Genomic DNA, 21370 nt, shown 5'->3' on the forward strand with positions numbered 1-21370 from the left:
GTGGAGCTTCGCCATCCCCCCAACTGCCCTCTCTTCTTCCCTCCCCTCATGCGCTTTCCAGCAGAAAGGCTCAAATACTTGGGATTATAACATCCAAAAGCGGCTCCGCCAGGGGTATTATTTCTTAAAATAAAAATGAAACGCGTCAGAGGGGGTGGAAGAGAAGCAAGTAATATTATTGGGAGCCAGTGTTCTCCTCCAGCCACCTTTCTCCCCTCCTGGGAGCTCGTAGGAGGCTCACGGTTACCAGAACTTCATGCCTGTGGATACTCCCGTGCGTCAGTTTGAATCAGACTCACTGCAAATCACCGGCTGGGGGAGGGCTGTGGCATGTGGGATCGTTAGCTAGGTCTTGGAAGGAGGCCTCGGGTATGAAGGATCATATCACTCAGCTCTGCGGGACGCTGGCTTTTGGCTTTCCTTCCGCCAGCACCATCGCCTCTCGTGAATGGGGGGTGGAAGAGAGCAGGGGAAGGGGTTATTTTAAGAAAATGTCTTCCCTTTGCCAGGACCTGTCACTGAAACATATCGTTTTATTTGCTCCCTTCGCCTCTGCTCCTTCCTCCCTCCCTGCTGATAGATAGACATTTATTTCTTCCCTTGGAGTATGCTTTCCTCTCACAGCATTGGCCCTTGGTCAGGCACCTACGCAGCAAGAGCTGCCATTCCAGTGGAGAAGGGAAGGGTGGGGGCCCACAATGGGACTATTTAGAGAGGCACAGGTGAAAATAGTAGGGTCATGTTCCAGTTCTGACTCTGCCACTGACTGGCTTCATGCCTTGAGCAGGTCACTCCATCTCTCTGCCCTAATATCCTCATCTAGACTATGGGGGGAGGGGTAATACTGTCTTCATCTGACAGGGCTGTGGGGAGGATCAGTTATTTAATGTTTGTACGCTGCCGAAGCATTCTGCATGGCTGTTAGGTAAAAGGAACTGAACAGGCTCGGCTCCCTCAGCCAGCGCTCTGTGCCGCTGTCCTGGCTGGAATTTGGCGACTCTGAATGGAGAGTGATGGCCGAGGGATAGATTCTGCCCTGGTGACTGAAGAGGTTGGAATTGAGGAGGGGGCACAGTGAGAACAAAGTTGGGTGATGGGTGAGAGACTGAGAAAAGCTATGGAGGTTGGGGATGGGGGGATGAGTTAAACAGAGGGGCTGTTCTTTGAGCTCCTGGGAGAGCTGAGAACGGCAGGGGTGATTGGAAGGCCATTGCCGCAGGAGTAAGCTCTGCGGGACAGAGCTGAGAGCTTGCTCAGTGCAGTGATTATTAACGTGCCCTTGGGCTGCCATCTGCTATTCAAAGATATGTTTATGTCAAGCAGAGGGAAGCCCAGCCAATAGGACTGCCCAGCTATGTGGAACATCCTCACACACAGCTGGGCTGATAGCTCAGCTAAGCCATGGGCCACTCGATTACCCAGCCAGACATTTCAATTCACAGCCATGGGATTGCTCAGCTTCTGCCTCTCTATTCCTATAGTACTTGAGATTCCCCTGTTTATACATCCCAGGATTGCAGTAGCTCTGTTGGCAACAGAGTCATACTGGGAGCTCATTTTTAGCTAATTATCCACTAGTGCTGAGGCCAGACCTTCTTATCTGTGGCCATCTAACTGGTGAACCAGTTGAACACCTCTAGAGGAGTTGACCTGAGTGTGACAAGCCAGTGCATTGAGCTGCCCGTCCCTGGCCTCCACCACCTCTCTGTCGCTCTAGAGAGTTTAATTCCTTTTTATTCTTTAATCATCTTCTTCAAAGCTGCCAAATCTCAGTCCCTGCTCTCTTCAAACTCAACAGCACTAGTGGAAGGAAGGTCCCATCCGGACCTCCTCAGCTGGCAGGAGTTTGGCTGTGACACAGGATCTGAGGGGTGGTGAGAGAGTGGGATCCTTGGGCTGCGCAGCAGATGCACAGAAACCCATTGCAGAACCTGAGCAGACCACTGGCGATGCAGAGAGATGTGGTGGTATAATAATTCTAATAGGCTCCTAGGGCACCTTTGCCTTTCCTGGGTCACCTGACAGCTGTGTTCTCCTTTTTCTCCATAGAACATTGTGTGCACTGGTAGGTTGCGATGGCACCCAGACCCTACAGTCATTCACTGCATCCAGTCATGTGAGGTAAGGCCCCTTTGGGCTGGGGTTTCATACTCAGTCCATCATAAGGGTGGGGTTAGTTTGCCTTGGCAAGAGTTTGAATGGTCTACGGCAGGGTTTTCTGGCTTAGCAAAGAGGCCAGGGTGAATGTTCTTCATAAGCAAAGGAAAAGCCTTTGCACCAGTTGAGTAACGTGGCAATGACAAGTTTGGATTTTCAAAGCACCTTCTCCTGCTAAGATGTCTCCCCTGGTGAGCAAAGCCCAAAAGGCTGGAATAAGTACCCAGGCTGACTGATCTGAACTCTCCAGATGATGTGAGTTTAGAAGTTGGTCTTGAAATCTTGTGAACACAGGCTTCCTCATGTGATTTCTGGCACTCTGGACCCAGGCTAGCAACAGGAAATGTGAAATGAACAACAGAGCTGAGGTCCACACCACAGAGTTTGGAGGCAGATCAGAACTTTCCCAAAGCTTGGGGGTATAGGGATGAATTTATTCACACTTCTTTGAAGTTCAGGTTCTGGGAGAATGCTCCTGTCAGCTCTTTTATGCTGTCCTTTATCTCCTGTATCCATAAGACAAGCTGGACAGGAATTTAATTCTACAGGCCACAGCGCAGAGCTAATGAATGAATGCAAAAAGGTGGAATAAATGAGTGATGAGAGGAGTATGTGTGCCTAACATGTGTGAGCTGCAAGCTCCAGAGAGAGGGGGCTGAATGGCTTAATTGGTTACCAGTTGGTGGAGTGCTGCTGGGCACGAGAATGACACAGACCCATGAGCACAAGACATGTTGTCTCACTGGAGGCAGCTTGCATTTGGGAGCAACTTTACACCATTTTATCATGTGCTCCATGTGCTTCTCTTGACTGTATAGCGTTTCCGTTTACTGTATTTATTACAACGGGCGAGTTTTGAGGAGGAACTTAAGGCAAGAGAGACTGTCAGGTCACCCTCTCGGGCCAGTCCAAGTAAGTAGCAAGTGGATATCGTTACCAACTCAGGGCTGTTTGGTGTCCTAGGTGAAATGAGTTTGCTGGTTTCAGCCCATCTCCCAGGTAGCCCCTAACCAGTTGCTGCTGCTGGCAGTTTCAGCAGAGAAGTAAAGACCTGAATACTTCTAAAATACCTGTTTTCCCCTTCCAGGTCAGGAACGAGGCCTGTGGCAGGGCTGTGTGAGAGCCGCTTTCATGGCTTTGCCCTATTCCATGGATAAGTAGGAGACTTGAGTCTCCAGGGCTGCCAATCTGGCACATTTCACAAGCAATGCTTTAAATTAAAGGGAGTGATTCCTCCCCTGGGTCCAGTGAAGCACTGGAAGTGTCAGTAAAGAATTGGGTAACTGTACGGATATCAAGACTATCTAAATTATCATAACTAAAGACAACGGAAATGGTATGGAAGAGCCATTGAGCCTCATGCTTCAGGACTTAAGAGTGTCTCTGACTGGGAAAGGTCAGTAGGAGATCTAATGGGTAGGTGGAGGGACAAATTATCTCACACCTGTCTAGTGCAGCGTTGTTGTACCTTCCTCTGAAGCATCTGGTATGGACCACTGTTGGAGAGGAGCTAATGGGAGAGATGGACATCAGATGTGATCCAGCCTGGCAGTGCCTGTGTTCCTACGAGTTGTTAGTTCTGCAAGGGGAGGCATCCCTTAAAGGCAAAATTCTGCTATAAGTTTCCCTGGGGTCAGTGGGGACGCTTTAGAGCAGCATCAATCCCAGTCCCCAGTGGGACAGTAAGATAGCACCAGTGTACTTAATATCCTTCAAGTACAGTAGAAGTATGTTACGTGCTACGGCAGCTGTTTAACAGCCAGGGTAAATAACCGTTGGAACATGGTGGATTCTCCATCACCTGAAGGCTTTAAATCATGAGCTAGTGTCTTTCTAAAGCATATCCTATAACTGTTAGCTGTTGGGCTTGAAGCAGGAATCATCAGGTGAGGTTCTCTGGCCGGTGTTCTGCAGGAGGTCAGGCTAGATGATCATATTGGTTCCTTCTGGACTCTAAGATCTGGCAGTCCTCTAAAGCTGCCCAGATAGGACTGGGCTTTCCTCTGAACCCAAATTTGAGATACAGGCAAACACTGATCCTTTCAATGGTGGTTAGAAGGGACTCCCACTCCCTCTTTTGTGCTCCCTAAAAGGTAACTCTTTTTACACAGTGTGTAAGAAAGAATCTCTTCAGCTGCATGATCATAGTGGGTGACCATAGCAGAGACCATAGCAAAAGGGGGCAGTTCCATGCTTGCCCAGCTTGGTACATGCCAGCCAAAGATATAGTTTAGCAAGTCTTAGGTCATTAGCTCTGCACCTCACCTCTTGTTTTGAGCAAGAGCCTTGTAAGGAATGGTGCAGGAGTGCTGCCTGTGGGGCTGCTACAAGCTACTGCAGTCCCAGCTGCCGGCAGCAGGAGCGCTGGGTACGAGAGAGCACCCAGCCACCCCAGGCCTCTGATTGTGAGGGAATCACTGGCAGTGCAGGAACTCTTGCTGACTAGAGTTGCAGTCTCTTCCAACAGGAGTCACTAGCAGGTGGGGTGCAGAAGTGTTATCCGAGGGCAGGCTCCAAGCTGTCCCAGCCCTAGCCGGACTAATTCTAGGGAGCCCTAGCTTCCAAGCCTCCAGCTGGAAATATCAAGTCACTTTGTGATGACATTGGAATCATTTACCTTGTCTCCATCATGCATCTGGCACTGGAGCAGTCTGACTGCCCCGTCTTCCTTCTCCATCCATTAATCTTGCTGTCCATCTGACACACTCTCTCTGGCTCTTGCCAAATTCCCCATCCAGAGGGTGGTGAGGCACGTAATGCAAAGACTGAGAGAGGGATTGAGAGTGTTCGGAGTGCTCATCAGGAATGCAATTTAGTGTGGAGTGGGCTCAAAGGCTAGCAGAACAGCTCATCCTGTGCCATCAGTAGAAAAACAGATGGCAGTGAGGGGGAAGGGAGGGGGCATGCAGTGTGTGCCAGGGAGATAAACACCCAAAGGCCAGTGTGAGTTGGGAAGAGAGATCAGAACGCCCCGTGCTGCAGAAGGAAGCCACTGGATGAGGCATTTGGGCACTTTCTGGCATTGTTTCCTAGGCCACCACATTACCCTCTTCGCTAGCTAAGGCTCAGCCCCACACCTCCCAGGCCAAGGGCAGGGAGTAGCCCAGGAGGGACCATCGACTTCTCCTGATGAGGGAAGAATGAGCAGGCTGCTTCTTCCCCCACCCTCAATGATTGCTCGGTTGACCTGTGCTGCTGCTCGTGGCTGAGAATTGGCTGCCACCTACAGTCTGCTCCCTTTGCCTCATCTTACTGAGTGAAAATGTGGCAGTCACAGTGCTCCTTCCTCCGGGGAATGAATCCAGGCTGCACTGCAGAGACCTGGAATGCTGCTGCAAGCTGCTGTTCAAGGCCCCACGCAGCCTGTCTCTGCATAGCTTCAAAATCTGTCCTCACTTCTATCCAGGCAGCCCCACTGGCAATCCAGATGTGGCCCCTATTGGTTAGATTTGCATCTCCTTTACCACGCATGCCTCCCTCTAGCTCTCTGTCGCTGTTCCTCTGGCTGCATGGTCCCTTATTCACACTGCATTGTGGGAGTGGTTTAGGCACCTGTTTTACTGCCCATCTCACTGTTGTTTACCATGAAGTGTCGCCCCATGTGGCTCTCAAAGCACCACCCAGTCCAAACAATGTAGTGAAACAAACATGTCCTGGTTCCATGTAGCGGGGTTGGGGTGGTTTGAAAAAACAAATTGAGCACTGGTTTTGAACTACCAATATCAGATGTGAGGGCACTATTTTGGACATGAGAACGCACCTATGGCTTGCATTCCTTGCCCTCACGGCACCTGTCTCCATGTCACCATTGCAGGCAGACAGCAAGGGCTAGCTGCATGAGAACTAAGAGCAACATGACCGATGGGCCATCAGCAGATGGCTTCACAATTGTTCAAAGATATCCACTTCCAACCCCTGTTACCAACACGGTCCTAAGAAGGGTGCAAATGGCACCTGAAATACCTAACAATTCTCCTGTGCAGCACCATAGGGAATAAGATCTATTGATGGTCCTCAATGCAATGTTCTGTTAATGCAACAGCTGGCTATTATGTTTTTCTCCCTGTGTCCACCTAGCGTATGACTAATAATGTACCGATTGTTCTGATAATCTGATGCAGTGCTCTAGAAGTTTATATGTAAGACTGAGAGGCAGAAATTCCCCCAATTCCTGTCCTGGGTCTGCCATTGACTTGTGGTATGGCCATGAGCAACTAACATACCATTTTTGTGCCTCAGTGAGCCAGTAAAATGTGGGTAATAATTCCCCCTGACCAACAAGGTGAGTGTAGAGATAATGAATTTAATGTTCATAAAATGTTTTGAAAGCATAAAGCACTGCATGAATGTTAAGGTGCAAATTCTGTTCTTAGTTACATGAGTGCAACTTCTATTGAAATCCATGGGAGTCACACTTGCAACTGAGAGCTGAAATCAACTTTGAGGAATGCTGGGTAGATTCGGCCTGCAGATACCTCCGCATAGCTCCTCTTGAAGACACTGGAAGTTGTGTGTGTAGATCTGAGGGCAGAATGTAGCTCCTTATAATTGAAGGGGACATCAGACTTCCGATACTCATGACACAGGCTGTAACAAGGACACATACTGGCATCATATTACAGGCAGTTCTCAAAGCAAGTGTTTGGAATGTTTCTAGCTGTTGTTTTATTGATAACTGGAGTCATGGGCTAATCACTAATAACTTTATTTGGGAGCTTTTCATTCACCAAGTGTTCTTTGCCTTGTCGTTACCTGATATAGTGAAAACCAACTGGGTGCTCCCATTCACCCTCTCCCATAACGCAAGAACAAGGGGATACTCACAATCTCAGGGCAATGTCCAGGCTGCATGCGGGGGTGTGATTGCAGAAAGTTTAGGCATAGTCCCACTATCTTTAATCTAGCTGGTGTGGTTAAAAAATAACAGTGAAAGTGTGGTGGTTCAGAAGTCTGTATGGATCGTACAAGACTGCCCAGAATCCTGGATACATATTTGCATTCCTAGCCCGCACCAGGGTCAATGGTGCTGCATCTTCACTGCTATTTTTAGCTGCACTAGCTAGATTAAAGGTAGCATGGGTCTGCCTACACATGCTGCAATCACACCTCTGATTGCAGTGCAGACACACTCAAACAGAGAGAGACATACTCTCAAACAGTGGCGGCTGTTGGCTGGGTGCCCAGCTCTGAAGGTGGCACCCTGCCAGCAGCAGTGCAAAAATAAGGATGGCACGGTATGGTATTGCCACCCTTACTTCTGCGCTGCTGCCTTCAGAGCTGGGCGGTCGGAGAGTGGCAGCTGCTGACTGAGGGCCCAGCTCTGCAGGCAGCAGCAGAGAAGTAAAGGTGGCAATGCCATACTGTGCCATCCTTACTTCTGCGCTGCTGCTGGTGGCGGCTCTGCCTTCAGAGCTGGGCTCCCAGGCAGCAGCTGCTGCTCTCCAGCTGCCCAGCTCTGAAGGCAGCGCCGCCACCAACAGCAGCACAGAAGTAAGGGTCGCAGCACCACAACCCCCCCTACAATAACCTTGCGACCCTCCCCCCACAACTCCTTTTTGGATCAGGTCCCCTACAATCACAGCCCCATGGAATTTTGGATTTAAATAGCAGAAATCATAAAATTTACTATTTTTAAAATCCTATGTCCGTGAAATTGACCAAAATGGACTGTAAATTTAGTAGGGCCCTAGTTATAAGGACTATTGATCCTGAAGCTTCTAGGAAACACATTATCGCCAGCTGGAGTTAGGAAGCCTCTTCCCTTTTATGACATTGGATGGCACAATCAGTTGTATCGGGAGGATTTTGCACCTCACTTGGAATCGTCTGGTCCTGGCCACTCTTGGAGACAGATTTGCAGATTTGATGGGCCATTGATCTGACCCATGTAGCAATTTCTATGTTCCTGGTTGTAAATTAGCTCTTAACAAAGGTGGTTCTGTAGTCAAATCTGTTCTGGCATGTTATGACTCACTCCCTCTGTGCGGGTGGCCAGCAGGAGCTCTGTGTTGCTGCATTTCAGCTGACACCTCTTGCTGTACTCTTTCTAGGAAAAGGAGGAAATTGGACATCCTTTATTTGACTTAGTCTTGTAACAGCTTTAAGTCTCTACCCTTGGATCCCACGAGCTTTGAATGCTGCGTTTTGAGGGACTCCTTAACACTCCATGCCCTCAGCTCTGTTCTGAAAGCAGTTCTCACGCTGGGTGACGGCCTGTGAGGAGTAATTGGATGGTCACATGATCACCAGCCTTCACAGCATAGCACAGGGAGATGTGGCATCAACTTTAGCCCATGTTTTAAGTCAGCTGTCAGGCTGTTGAGATGAAGCTATCGATCCACCTCTAAAATCAGGACTTTGCTCCCGGGAATCTGCAATAGGTACTTGGCAAAGGGGCACTGGAGGGACGGAGGAAGGGGGAATTGAGTGTGTTTGTGCAATAACAGCAGCATTGTGTGTGTGTGAGTGAGTGATCTGTACCTAGGCATGTACACACACGTGAGTGTAGTTTCTCTGAGGTTAGTAGTAGATCCTAGCAATATTTCAATCCCTAATCCAATCCATCTGTGGCTGCATTCCACAAATTCTCTCTAATCCTGGCCCTGCTTTTATGCCCTCTTCCTTCTCTCTCTCTTGTTTGTCTTATACGTATTCCAGACCCAGGCCTTAGGTGGCAAGCCTGTGATTCCTGCTCACCATACAGTAACCTGGGAAGCATTGGCTTCTTGCAGCATCTCGGGGGGGGGGGGGGGGCGGGAGGGAGGGAGCCCCTGAGGTAGTCTATGGTGCCAAGTCACAGCCAGTGTAGCACAGAGTTCATGTGTTCCTGTGCTGCGATAGTGACGCCACCATCATTCTTCCTCCAGGCTTGTGAAACTTCTGGCTCTAAAGCTTGTCTCTCTCCCCCCAAAAAGTTGGTCCAATAACAGATATTACCTCACCCACCTTGTCTCTCTAATAGCCTGGAACTGTCATGGCAACAACTACACTGCATACAACTGTGTAAATGTGGCAGAGGCTGAATTGTGCAATAGGATGGGTGCCCCCAACTCCCAGTGGAGTCGACAGGAGTCAGAGGTGGTCCCGCCCCTTGCAGGACTGGGATCACCCTTGTCTTCAAATCACAGCTGATTGAAAAAGCTAAAGTTCGACAAGTGGCTTCTGTTCTACCACATGTGGCAGCACTAAAACCGCCAGCTATCCAGCTCCAAGTTCCCCATTCCTGGTGATGCTGTAAGATGCGGAGACAATGCAGCCTGGCTTTGGAGTTTGCAGCATTGGCTGCTAGAAAAATTAATCTTTTGTCTTGCAAACAGAGAAAGAATAAACGGATGGGGGGCAGGTTGCTGTTTGCACAGTTTCTTCTTTGACTGGAGCCCCATCATACCAGACTCAAGATAAGCTCTTTCTGACACCAATAGCACATTCCCTCCCCCTACTATGTTCAAAGAATTCCTCACTTGCTCTTTTGTCAAGAACTTCTGGAAGAAAAAACCCATCCTCTTTTTTTGAATCCTGTTTGACTTGGTTTTAGGAGGGTTCATGAGGGGCAGGGAGGGTTCAGTGGTCAAAATCCCCCTCTCCAGGGAGCTATATAGCTAAAGGGATAGATAAATATGATTAAGAAACCTCAAGGGGCTGTAGTTTGAAGAGGAAGAATTACCGCCTCTTGGCTTGCTGTTTTTCTAGTTTTTCTGTTTTCTAGTGTTTGATGTGTTGGGGACCATGGGCTCTTGGTTGGAAAGTGGAAGCGTCTATTACATTGTATGTGTCAGTTACATTGTCCTGTCTGCTTCTACCTCATTGCACAGTGCATTCATGCAAATAGGCCTGTAGACAGCTATCCCATACTGCTTCAGCCACTGATGCTAGGAGCAGAGGGTTGAGAATGCTTTTCATAAAGAGCAATGCGCTTTGAGATGCCCTCCTCCATGGAAACTTGGAAGGAAAGGCACACTAAGCTGGTTACACACAAATGTGGTCATGTCTGTACATGTGCTGAAAGCTGGTTACAGTCTGACGGTCATTTTAGAGCCCTGCTCCTAGGCAGGGTCAGAACACAAGACAATCACACAGGACATACCAAGGATTTAGCGTGGCTGCAGAACATGATTAAAGTCCCAACCACACTACAGCTTAGAAAGGAGTTGTAACCAAGACCCCTGGTTCAGTTGTTTGTAGGGTAGGTGGGTCCTAGAAACCATGGGTAAATATGTTTTGTGTGTGGAATCAACTGTGATACAACCTGCTTACAAACTTGCTAGAAATCTGTTGTGTATACAGACCCTTTAACTCGTAGCTCTGTTTATTCTGCCTGCAGCCAGACTGCACTGGGCTAGCATCTCCCCTGAATTCCTAAGCATAACCAGGGTTGGGCCTTTGTCTGCTCTTGGATGAGGGATCTCCTTGGTGTTGCAGGTGGGGAGTGTTCAGCATTCCGGAGAACCAGCTCCAAACATGGCAAGTTGGGCACCTAGAATCTGAGGCACCCCCAATTGCTGGCCACTTTAAACAGTGCAAGCCTGACTATGTAAAAGGCTCAGGGATAACTGCCATACAAGGGAGCTGGGAGGGTTAACCTGCCAGTGATTGGGGTCTAATGGCCCTCATTTCCTATTTGGAAAACTGCTGCTGGAAAACTTCACTGCTGCTGACAGATTAAGGGCTGGATTGCAGCCTAACACATTCCTGCAGGGGGAATAAGGAGGTGGAAGGCACCCCATTGCACCAGCTACCTCCAGCACAAGAGCCTTGGTTCTGGCCCCTCATTGCTCCAGGCAATGCAGATGTGCCAGGCCCTGGTGGACATCGATTGCAGGGAGTATCCTCCGGAGCAGGGGGAAAAATCCAGGAAGTAGCTTGTTACTCCGCTTCTGGGACAGTGTAACTGCTCACTGCCCCTTACGCAGCACTTGGGCTGCCAAAGCCATGACTGGGCCCCAGACAGACAATGCACAGAAAGGGAAAGTGAGGTGAAGGGATGTGCCCATGGTCACAGAGTAGGTCAGAGGCAGAGCAGGGAATAGACCCAGCTCTTCTGACTCCAGTCTAGGGGCATGGATAAAATGCCTGCTGTTGAGAGATTTAAAAGCTAAGAATTGTTTAGCTTAGACAGGGGACATGTTAGTGGTGGAAAGAAGGTAAATCAGACATTCCTATTGGTCATCCAGAACCAAGGGGACTCTGCAAATAGGGAAAATTAAAGACAAGGACGTGAAATGATTCGCCCTAACTCAGTGGCTTTCAACTTTCCAGACTACTGTACCCTTTCAGGAGTCTGATTTGTCTTGCCTACCCCCAAGTTTCACCCTGCTCCCCTTAAAAACTACTTGCTTACAAAATCAGATATACCTCATTTTGTCTGGATGAAATTTTCGTTTGTACTGACTTTAGTAGTGCTTTTTCTGTACCCTGGTGTAAAACTAGGCAGTTGATGTACCCCCTGGAAGACCTTTCTGTACCCCGCAAAGTTTTGCTTACCCCTGGTTGAGAGCCACTGCATATTGCAAGCTGGAGGCAGAGCCAGGAATACATTATTCCAGTAACTGACTCCCATTCTGTCCTTTGCCTGCTAGATACCCCACCACCACCACCGCCAGCGATACTGTGCATATTGTATGACCTTCTTTAGATAATCAGCACTGGGCACTTTCTACACAGGCACTCAGGATCCTCAGACCCCAACATGACTGGCTAACTGTTGTCCCTTATGTCGTCTCTTTTCCTCAGCATCTGTCACTTTCCCTCTGTCTCGTTTGCCTGTTCTCTCTTTCACTCTTTCTATTGGTTGATCACTGTCTCTCGTCTAATGACAGATGGAAAATCAATGACCCTTCTTCTGATAATAACTAACCTCCCTAGCAGCCAACTGCTATTCCAACATGAATATCTTCAGCTCCTCCAGCCTTGTACATTGTTTTTCTTTTTGTGTAAGATCTGTACAAGAACTTGGCAGAAACCAGATACAAGTGGGTCAGGAGGCCCTGGTGGTTTTTAGGGCTTGTTTTCCATAACCCATTCTATCCTGTAGCATACTTAGTGGGAATGGCTTGGCAGGAAATCTAACCCACAGCAAGAGGCTGCTGAGGGCAGCATTTCAGGCTGGGTGCTGCTAGAATACAAGGCCCTGGTGTTTCCTTACACACACAGTACCAGCACACAAGCAGCAGGCACTGGGGACTTATCTTTGAGAGCAGAGGAGTGCTAGTCTGGCCGTGCATGGCATCTTCTTGTTTAGCGCCTCTTGCCAATTCTGGTTTTGTCTCTTCTTCCCACTGGGGCTGCTCTGGGGAAGACAGGGAGGGTTCACTGCAGACGAAGGACTAGTCCAAGGATGCACACCCTGGTGTCCCCGAGACAATCCATGTACTCACCCGGAGACACAGAAGATCCTATGAGCACCATGAAGGATGCATCCGTTGTCAGACTGTGCTTCACTACAGACTCCAGTACTGTCATTCTAAGAAACAAACCAAGCAGAGGCTTGTGACTGCGTTGTCTTCGCCGCAGAGCTCCCAGGAAGAGCAGGAGCACCAGAAAGGCAGCATGGGTTTGCCCTTCCATCTGCACATTGCACCAATTCACATCAGAAAGCGGATGTTGGAACCATTGACCTGCAGTTAATTGATGCCACCTGCACTGGCATCCAGCAAAGCCACCAGGTACCAAATCTGTTTGGATTTGGTTGTATTTGTACATTGTGGGCTGTTTCTTGTAACTAAGGCATTGAGATTGGCTGCTGCCGCCATGCTAACAAGATATGGAGGGGGCCCCCACCTCAGCACTGCGTGCCCTATTGAATTGCCACAGCAAACCCCCACCAGCGTCCTGGAGTTGTGCTCCCATCCATTCAGCTCTTGCCATGCTGCGTGTCCTGGCAGAGCCAGCAGTCAGTCCCTGAGAGTTCTCTGCTACCAGGCCGCGGCACTTCAGAGGAGCAAGGCAGAGGAAATGTCAAGATGCATTGTTGTTGTTTTTTTAACGTCCCAGTAGATTTTCAGATATCATCCCTAACTCAGTAGCCCCACATGTGAAATATGCTGACCTTTGCAGTGGAGACACGTCTGAGCCAAATCTAAGATCCAGACGCCACGCTCCTTTCCCCACATTCTGGCCAAGGTCAGCTTCAGATCAGGGTCCAGATGTTTGCAGCTGGGGCCCCTCACTGCTGTGCGATTCCACTTCCCAAACATCCTCATAGCTCCGTAGAACCTCCTGAAGTCTCATCCTTCTCCTCCTCACCCCACAGCACCACCACCAAGCAAGCAGCCTCATGGGCATACTTGCCCAAGGGTGCCCGATGCTGCCCAGCCCTCAGTTTTCTATTGTCGGCATTTTCAGTTATCTTGCATCATCCCTTTCCCCCCGGGGTTACTGAGAGTTGGTGTCATGAGGCTGACCCTACATCTCCATGTTAAACCTGCCCTTCCATCAGAGCTAACTACAGTGTCATGGCACTGGTGCTAGGGTTAAGTCCTGGAGTAATTTAGTGAGGGCCACAGGCTTTACTCTGAGAGTATGTCTATACTGCATGCTAAGCCCAGGTTTGTGGGACCCAAGCTTGTGGACTCAGTGTTCCCAAGCCACGTTTGAGCATCGACACTGCGTTTTAAACCTGGGTTTACAATTCCTGGACCCAGGTCTCACATCCATGCTAACACATCCATACTGCACTGCGCAGACCGTCTGACTCGGATCTGCCTGCTTGAGGTGAGTCCACACTGCAAATGACAGGGTTTGGACCCTCGTCTCAGTGGGACTAGGACTCTAAGCCACCCCGCTAGCAGGTTCCTAGGACCTGAATCCTGAGTGCTTGCTGACCTGGGTCAGACTGATTTGTGTGTGGATGGGATGGGGACTTGGTCTCAAACCCGAGTCAGAGTCTGGGCTTATTGTGCAGTGTAGACATACCCCGAGTGACTAAGTAGTGATTTCAGGATCTGGCCCATAGATATGAGGATCATGTGCTCAGAAAAAATGGGTTGAGTTGAGGGTTTTAGAGTTCAGAGAGTTTCCTTTGGTTTGGTTTTTAAGGAAGCTCCTTTTATTTGTTTACATTTTAATTAAAAGTTTTCTGGATCGAACTCCCCTCTTTCTGTGCAAACCTGGTGGCACTGGTCCCGAGGTGCACTCGCTAACCTGGCCTCCCTGCAGCAGTTAAAATGCAAGGCTGGGAAGGTCCTGTGATATTATTGCTCGACCTACTGGGGTTAACAGTCCTCATCCAATGGGAGTCGTTCCATTGATGTGAGCGTGCTTTGGATCAGAGCCATGGTGTTGTTCCACACAACAGAGCAAAACCCCAGGAATGCTGGTGCAGGTGCCATACCCCTGAACACTGATTCGAGTCACCACCTTTATCATGCTGCATTGCTGTCTTCCAAGGTCATTCAGGGCATGACTACGCTTCAGTGTAAGCCCAGGGTTAGTAGAACTCGAGTTAGCAGACCGTGGCTTTGTTAACCTAGGGCTTGAGCATCTACACTCCTTTGTAACCCTGGGTTAGGGATTGTTAAACCCAACCTGGGGCTCCAGTATCTAGAATGGGCCCAAGTCCAACCACCCATAACCTAGACTTCCTAGCGCCCTCCCAAAACGTGGCCACTCTAGCTCTGTTTGTGGTGCAGTGTTGGAAAGCTTGACTGTCTACCAAATTTGACTGTGCAGAGGGCAAAGAAAGTTGGCCCATGGAATTGTGAGATACTTTTGGTGGACTCCAAGAGTGAGAGCTCAGTGGGGCTGTGTCTATACTGCAATTCAATAGGGCTTGAACCTTGGGTCCAGGCTTGACTCAGACTCGGACCCTCCACTTTTGTGAGGTCCTGGGACACGAGTTCCAAGCCCTGGGTTAGCGCAATTTATGTGTCCATGGAAGGGGGGCTAGTATTGCGTCTGAGTTTGAACCCTGGGCTTACATTGCAATGCAGACCTACCCTCATGGCCAAGCAGTCATGCGGAGAATGAGCTGTGTTGCCTGGGAGGTCTTTGTTGGCATCTTTCATAGACATTTACAAGCTAAGGGAAAGGTTTGAAATCCATTCAGGAGAAGCCGAGTGCCCCTTTGCTATCCCTCCTGGAAACGAAAAGATGGGGCGTTCCTTCACAAGGCAGTCAATGATTTAGAGGTCTCTGCATTCACACTGTGGCCATCCTTCATTCTCCAGTTGTGCATCATTTTCGCGCATCTTCCATGCAACCTCCTCATTCCACAGTAGTCGTCCGCTGTCTTTGGTGGAGCAAGAACCCAGACAGTTGGACAGTGGGGTCATCTATGTGGGAAACCAGGTTAGGCAATTGTAATAGTACCTTCTGACCTTAAAATCTGTAAAACTGTATCAAACACATTCTTTACAGACTGGGTCTGAGCTGGGCTTTTCCTTCTAGCCATTGAGAAAATGTAACTGTGGAGATAGAAGGAGCAGACTGCCCACTGGTGTCAAGAAACTTTGTAGAGAGCTCTGATGTTCGTTACTGGGTGAGCCGTTCACTGCATGGATCGTGGGCAAAGCACATTGTTAAGCCAATGGTACCAGAGCCAACAGAAACCAGAACTGATATTTGTACGTGGAGTGTTAAGTTTCAAACAGAAATACCCCATTTTCTTGGTGTGTGATTGTGGAGTGAAGCAGAGTGGGGACAGAGATCTGGGGAGCTGCTACAGAATATGCTCACACAGACATGAGAAGAGCCCAGAGTAAATATGAAGAAGAATGTGTAGCACATTTGTCTGAAGCTTTCTCACTCACTGCAGTGAGCTTAGCAATGTAGTGCAGTGGCTTTACAAATCCCTTGGTAGCAATTGCAGGGTCCTGAGATGTCTTAGGGTCATGGGAGCCTCCCTGGCCTCAATGGAGAGAAGTGCCCAGGGGCTTTGGCCAGCGTTCAGGTCTGTTACCTTCTGGGCCCTCACTGTGTGGCTCGGAGCTGATTTCCTCTCTACATGCCTGACTGCCTCAGGCGGGGGAGGAGGGAGAGAAAAAATAATAAAATAAAGGACACTCAGCAACAGAGGGATGGCCAAGAAAAATATTTAATCCAAACAATGAACTTTGATGTTTCCTCCCACAGTCTGCATTCCGAGCCAGCTTCCATGGGCAGGCAGGAGGAGCCAAGAAATGCCGGGCTTGCTGCCTCGCCAGCTTGTGTGTGTATATGTGCGTGCAGCACACGCGCGGCGAGGACGTTGCGGTGTAGCATTACTGCAACTGGCTCCTGCTTTCGCTGCTGCCCTCCCATGTGCTGAGAAGAGGCCAAGATTATCAGAAGGGACTAGTGGTTTGGGAGGGCCTGGATTTCCAGGAGCCCAGCTTGCGGGCCCTGGAGGAGGGGGCTCAGTGCTTTCTGAAAATGGGCTCCTTTTCGTCTCTCAAGAGGCAGCCAGAATAGTTGGACATTTGTGAAGATCTTAGCTAGAAAGCGTGTGGCAGGAAGAAAGGAAGGGAGAGCATGCAGCGTAGGGGGCTGGGAAAGGGGAACAGTGGGACTGTTACTGACGTTGACAGGAGCCCCCTCCAGCATGTGCCTCCTTCATTCCTCTGCCCCTCCTTCCGGGCCAGCCCATACTGCAAAGCATATGGTAACTGCATAAGCCTTATGTGACAACAGTTCCCTTGGACTCGTGTCCTGATGTGGGGAGACCCTGAGATTCACTTAGTGACACACCACCAGGAGCTGGAGGGTGCTTGTGGCAAGTGTCCTAAAATCCTTTGATTCAGTTTCTCCTGCTCCTGCAGTGCAGGTTTGTAACCAACAGCTCCATGGAAGCCCAGTGATCACAGACCATAGTGGTGGCGTAAGGATGCTCACTTGGCTCTCTGACCTTGTGTGATTTGCAATCACTGGCCTGGTGTGGGATCCCTCCTCTTGCCAAGCAGACAGGGATATCTGGTCTCTCTAAGTCGAGTATCTCAGCTCTGGCAGTTGCACAGACCTTGGCTTCGTTGCTTTAGTCTACACGGCTACCATTGTGGGGCTGTATGTGCTTGCAGTTGTTGGATGTAACATGAAGCTTGAGGCAGAAAAAGGTGTATGAGGGGAGAGGGGGGAGTATACATGGTGGAGGGAGCCAGAGCTAGTTTGATAGTTTATCTAGAATGTGACTATCAAAGGGGTTTTCTGAACTCAGCAGCACTTGCTCATCTGACCCTCGGTTTTCACTTGAAGCACAAGGATCTATGCTGATGTGCAGTGATAGCTACAGTATTGGCATGACCCGCCTCGGATTCAAGGTAATGACACTACTTTGTCTGTATCTACCACCTTGCACATGAGGATCTCAAAGCCCTTTACCACTAGTGATGGGCCTGGAAGGTAGCTATTAATAGACACACAAACTATGGCTCAGAGAGGTGCATCCAAGGTCTGCACAGAGTCTGGGTCAGATGCACACTAGACTCCCAGACATGAGCCTTACCCATTTCTTTCCTCCTTGTTACCTCTTCTCCCTGACAAATATCCTTGCAACAGCTCCAGAGACCCATTCTGCATTGTTCCCCCTCCAACTCATCTAATGCCATCTCCCAGCTCCAGCGCCCCGGGGTGGCCGTGGAACTGTGACTGTTCCAAGGGCTGTAACGAGTGAGGAAGTGGTATTAGAAGAGCAGTAGCAAGAGCAACAATGACGGTGGTATAGTGGGACTGTAACAGCATGGCAGCTCCACTTTCTCTCTGGCCATTCTTCAATCCCGAAATGTGGCTTGTGGACTGTTGAGTTTTCTCTCCATCCTCGTAATATATTTCTCAGTCTTTTACTGCCTAGTAATCTGTCTCTGATATTGGTTTGGAATGTATAGTGGACAAGGAGTACGACGCACAATAATCATTAGCTCTCTTGCCTATCTATCCAATTTGCATGGGCAAATGATTTGCGCAGGCATGTCCAGGGTTTTGCATGTGCAAAACCAAAGGCACAAAATGGAATTGTCAAAGAGTGAGTGTGCAAGAATATACAAACTCCTGCCGCTTTTACCCAATTTTCTAAGGTAGGATATTGAAGCAAATTCCTTAGTAGGACCTTTAAAAGGATTTGATTCATGCAGTATCATTAAGTTGCTGTCAGTTACACTGGTATAAATCTGGAATCATTCCAGATTTGGGGTAGGAATGGGGTAGGAATCTGGAATTCCTCTAGTAGAATAGGATAGAGATCACAGGCACTTTCAGTCCCCATTCTACAGTGCAGAAGTGAATCAGCAGCTGGGGTTAGGAAGAAATTCACCCGTCCTGCTGGGGTAGTATTACATAATTGGCCAGGTGCACTGTGTACTTCTTTTTATCACCTTCCCCTGAAGCATCTGGTATATGCCACTGCCAGAGGCTAGATACTGGAACTAGATGGACTACAGATCTGTTCTGTTATGGCAAGTCCTACTTGCCTAAGAAATCAGTTTAATCAAAATGGCCATGGCAGAGCTCCAAACACTGATATTTATGATATTCATAATTTATTTTTCACATTCAAGTGCATTCCAGGGATCCATCATCTATATTCATGTGCCTTGTTTATCTTCTCTGTCACTGTGTGTGTGTGTGTCAGTCACTTTCTCATGTAACTTAGCCCATCATAAGGTCTTGTAGGACTGATCTGAATCCTGATCCAACTGCCCCTGATGTTGGTGGAAAGACCCCCATCAATTTCAGTGGGAAATAGTTTGGACCCAGGATGAGCATGCATTTTACGCATGTCTCTAAAGTTTATAGCAGGTTCTGTTCACCTGGGAAGGGAGCCAACTCACAGCCAATAAGCTTTGCAATGGATCTCAAGAATCTGGAGAAGTAGTGGACTGGAAAGTGTGTGTTGCACAAGACATTCTTCCCCACAGGGCATCTCTCTGCATTGGGTGACACTGTACAACAAAGCCCTCTGAAGTGCCCTGGTTCAGTAGATTTTGTTATCTAAATAGACAATGTACAAACACACAAAGAGTGGGTTGGGGCACAGCATGAGATTTGTAACAGCCCTTTCCTGGTTTCCTTCTTTCCTGATTTTTTAAAATTTTATTTTTAACTCTTCCCTATTCTGTTGTTGTTAAGGCTATTTACATATTCAGACATTTTATATATTATCATTATTATTGATTACTGTAACAGCTAGAGATCCTGAGTAAGATCAGGGCCCTGTTGTACTAGGCACTGTACAAACACACAATGAGAGACAGTCCTTGCCCCAAAGAACATACAGTGTACATAGACAGGGCAGACAAAGGAGGGTGAGATTTACTGAAACAGCCCAGCTCATTTGCTCTGCTCTGCTCTGCCAAAGCAAAGCAGCCACCAATCCAGCTTAAGCTTCACATGGCCAATGTAGCCAGCATAAATATCTAATTTGTTTTCCCCGTCTATGTAGTTCGTTTCCTTTCTGAATGTCTCTAGCTCTGGACAATGAAACCCATCTAGTCATTTTCACTGGTTCACATGCACTAGCCCACTGTTGTTGTACTTGGGGATCCATCTCTTCTTCCATTGCTTAAATCCAAAGAAGCTGTTTTCACTGAATTTTTTACATTCCTATTAATAGCTGATGTGCATAAACCTTCCTTTATAAAACTTTCTATTTGCTTCCCATGAATCCTAAATTAGAGTCAAAAGTAGCCTGCGTGTGTATGCGTCTGTCTGTCTTTCTCACATACCCACACCCTGCACCAGCCGAGAAATTATACTAGAACAGGGGTGGGCAAACTTTTTGACCCGAGGACCACATCTGGGTATAGAAATTATATGGCGGGCCATGAATGCTCACGAAATTGGTGTTGGGGTGTGGGAGGGAAGAGAAGAATGAGGGGGGATTTGATAGCTGCTTTTAACTACCTGAAAGGGGGTTCCAAAGAGGATGGTTCTAGACTGTTCTCAGTAGTAGCAGATGGCAGAACAAAGAGTTGGGGGGAGGGATAGCTCAGTGGTTTGAGCATTGGCCTGCTAAACCCAGGGTTGTGAGTTCAATCTTGGGATCTGGGGCAAAAATTGGGGATTGGTCCTGCTTTGAGCAGGGGGTTGGACTAGATGACCTCCTGAGGTCCCTTCCAACCCTAAGATTCTATGATTCTAATGTTCTCAAGTTGCAGTGCGGGAGATTTAGGTTGGATATTAGGAAAAACTTTTTCACTAGGAGGGTGGTGAAACACTGGAATGCGTTACCTAGGGAGGTGGTAGAATCTCCTTCCTTAGAAGTTTTTAAGGTCAGGCTTGACAAAGCCCTGGCTGGGATGATTTAATTGGGGATTGGCCCTGCTTTGAGCAGGGGGTTGGACTAGATGACCTTCCAACCTTGATATTCTATGATTCTATAGGGGGTGAGGGCTCTGGCTGGGGGTGTGGGCTCCGGGGTGGGCCTGGGGATGAGAGATTTGGGGTGTAGGAGGGTGCTTCAGGCGAGGATCGAGGGGTTCGGAGGATGGAAGGAGAATCAAAGCTGGAGTAGGGAGGTTGGTCATGGGGAGGTGAGGGCTTTGGCTGGAGGTGCAGGCTCTGAGGTGGGGCTGGGGATGATGGGTTTGGGGTGCAGGAGGGTGCTCCGGGCTGGGACCAAGGGGTTCGGAGGGCAGGAGGGGGATCAGGGCTGGGGCAAGAGGTTGGGACCCGGTAGGGGGGTCAGGGGTGCAGGCTCCGGGTTGCACTTACTGGAAGCAGCGGCATGTCCCCCCTCTGACTCCTATGAGGAGGTATGGTCAGGCGTCTCTGCTGCATGCTGTCCCGTCCGGAGGCACCGCCCCTGCAGCTCCCATTGGCCACAGTTCCCAGCCAATAGGAGCTGCGGGGGCAGCATTTGGGGTGGGGGCAGCGTGCGGGGTGGAGCTCCCTGGAGCCAAAGGGGGGACATGTTGCTGCTTCCGGGAGCCGCATGGAGTGGCCACCGACCCTGCTCCCCAGCTGGATCGCTGGAGTGGGACAAGCCCCAGACCCCGCTCCCCAGCTGGAGCTTGAGGGCCAGATTAAAATGGCTGGTGGGCCGGATGCGGCCCACAGCTGCAGTTTGCCCACCCCTGTACTGGAACCTCCTATCTTCACACACAGAATCATAGGACTGGAAGGGACCTCGAGAGGCAGGACTAATTATCTAGACCATTCCTGATAGGTGTTTGTCTAACCTGCTCTTATAAATCTCTACTGATGGAGATACCACAATCTCCCTAGACAATTTATTCCAGTGCTTAACCACCCTGACAGGAAGTTTTTCTTAATGGCCAACCTAAACCTCCCTTTCTGCAATTTAAGCCCA

At 49.1% G+C, this 21370-nt stretch overlaps 1 protein-coding gene across 1 annotated transcript in view; it reads left to right on the forward strand.

The window, feature by feature from the left end:
- Window positions 1-21370, forward strand: part of PAPPA2 (pappalysin 2) — a gene marked incomplete at its 5' end in the record, with an annotated part of 171404 nt that overhangs the window by 135320 nt on the left and 14714 nt on the right. Inside the window, one exon of the mRNA XM_084637992.1 lies at window positions 2050-2121. Coding sequence (XP_084494118.1) covers window positions 2050-2121 — 72 coding nt within the window. The remainder of the gene's footprint in view (window positions 1-2049; window positions 2122-21370) is intronic.

Source organism: Lepidochelys olivacea (assembly GCF_965140295.1).
Source record: "Lepidochelys olivacea isolate rLepOli2 genome assembly, chromosome: 8".
Lineage (NCBI taxonomy): Eukaryota > Metazoa > Chordata > Testudines > Cheloniidae > Lepidochelys > Lepidochelys olivacea.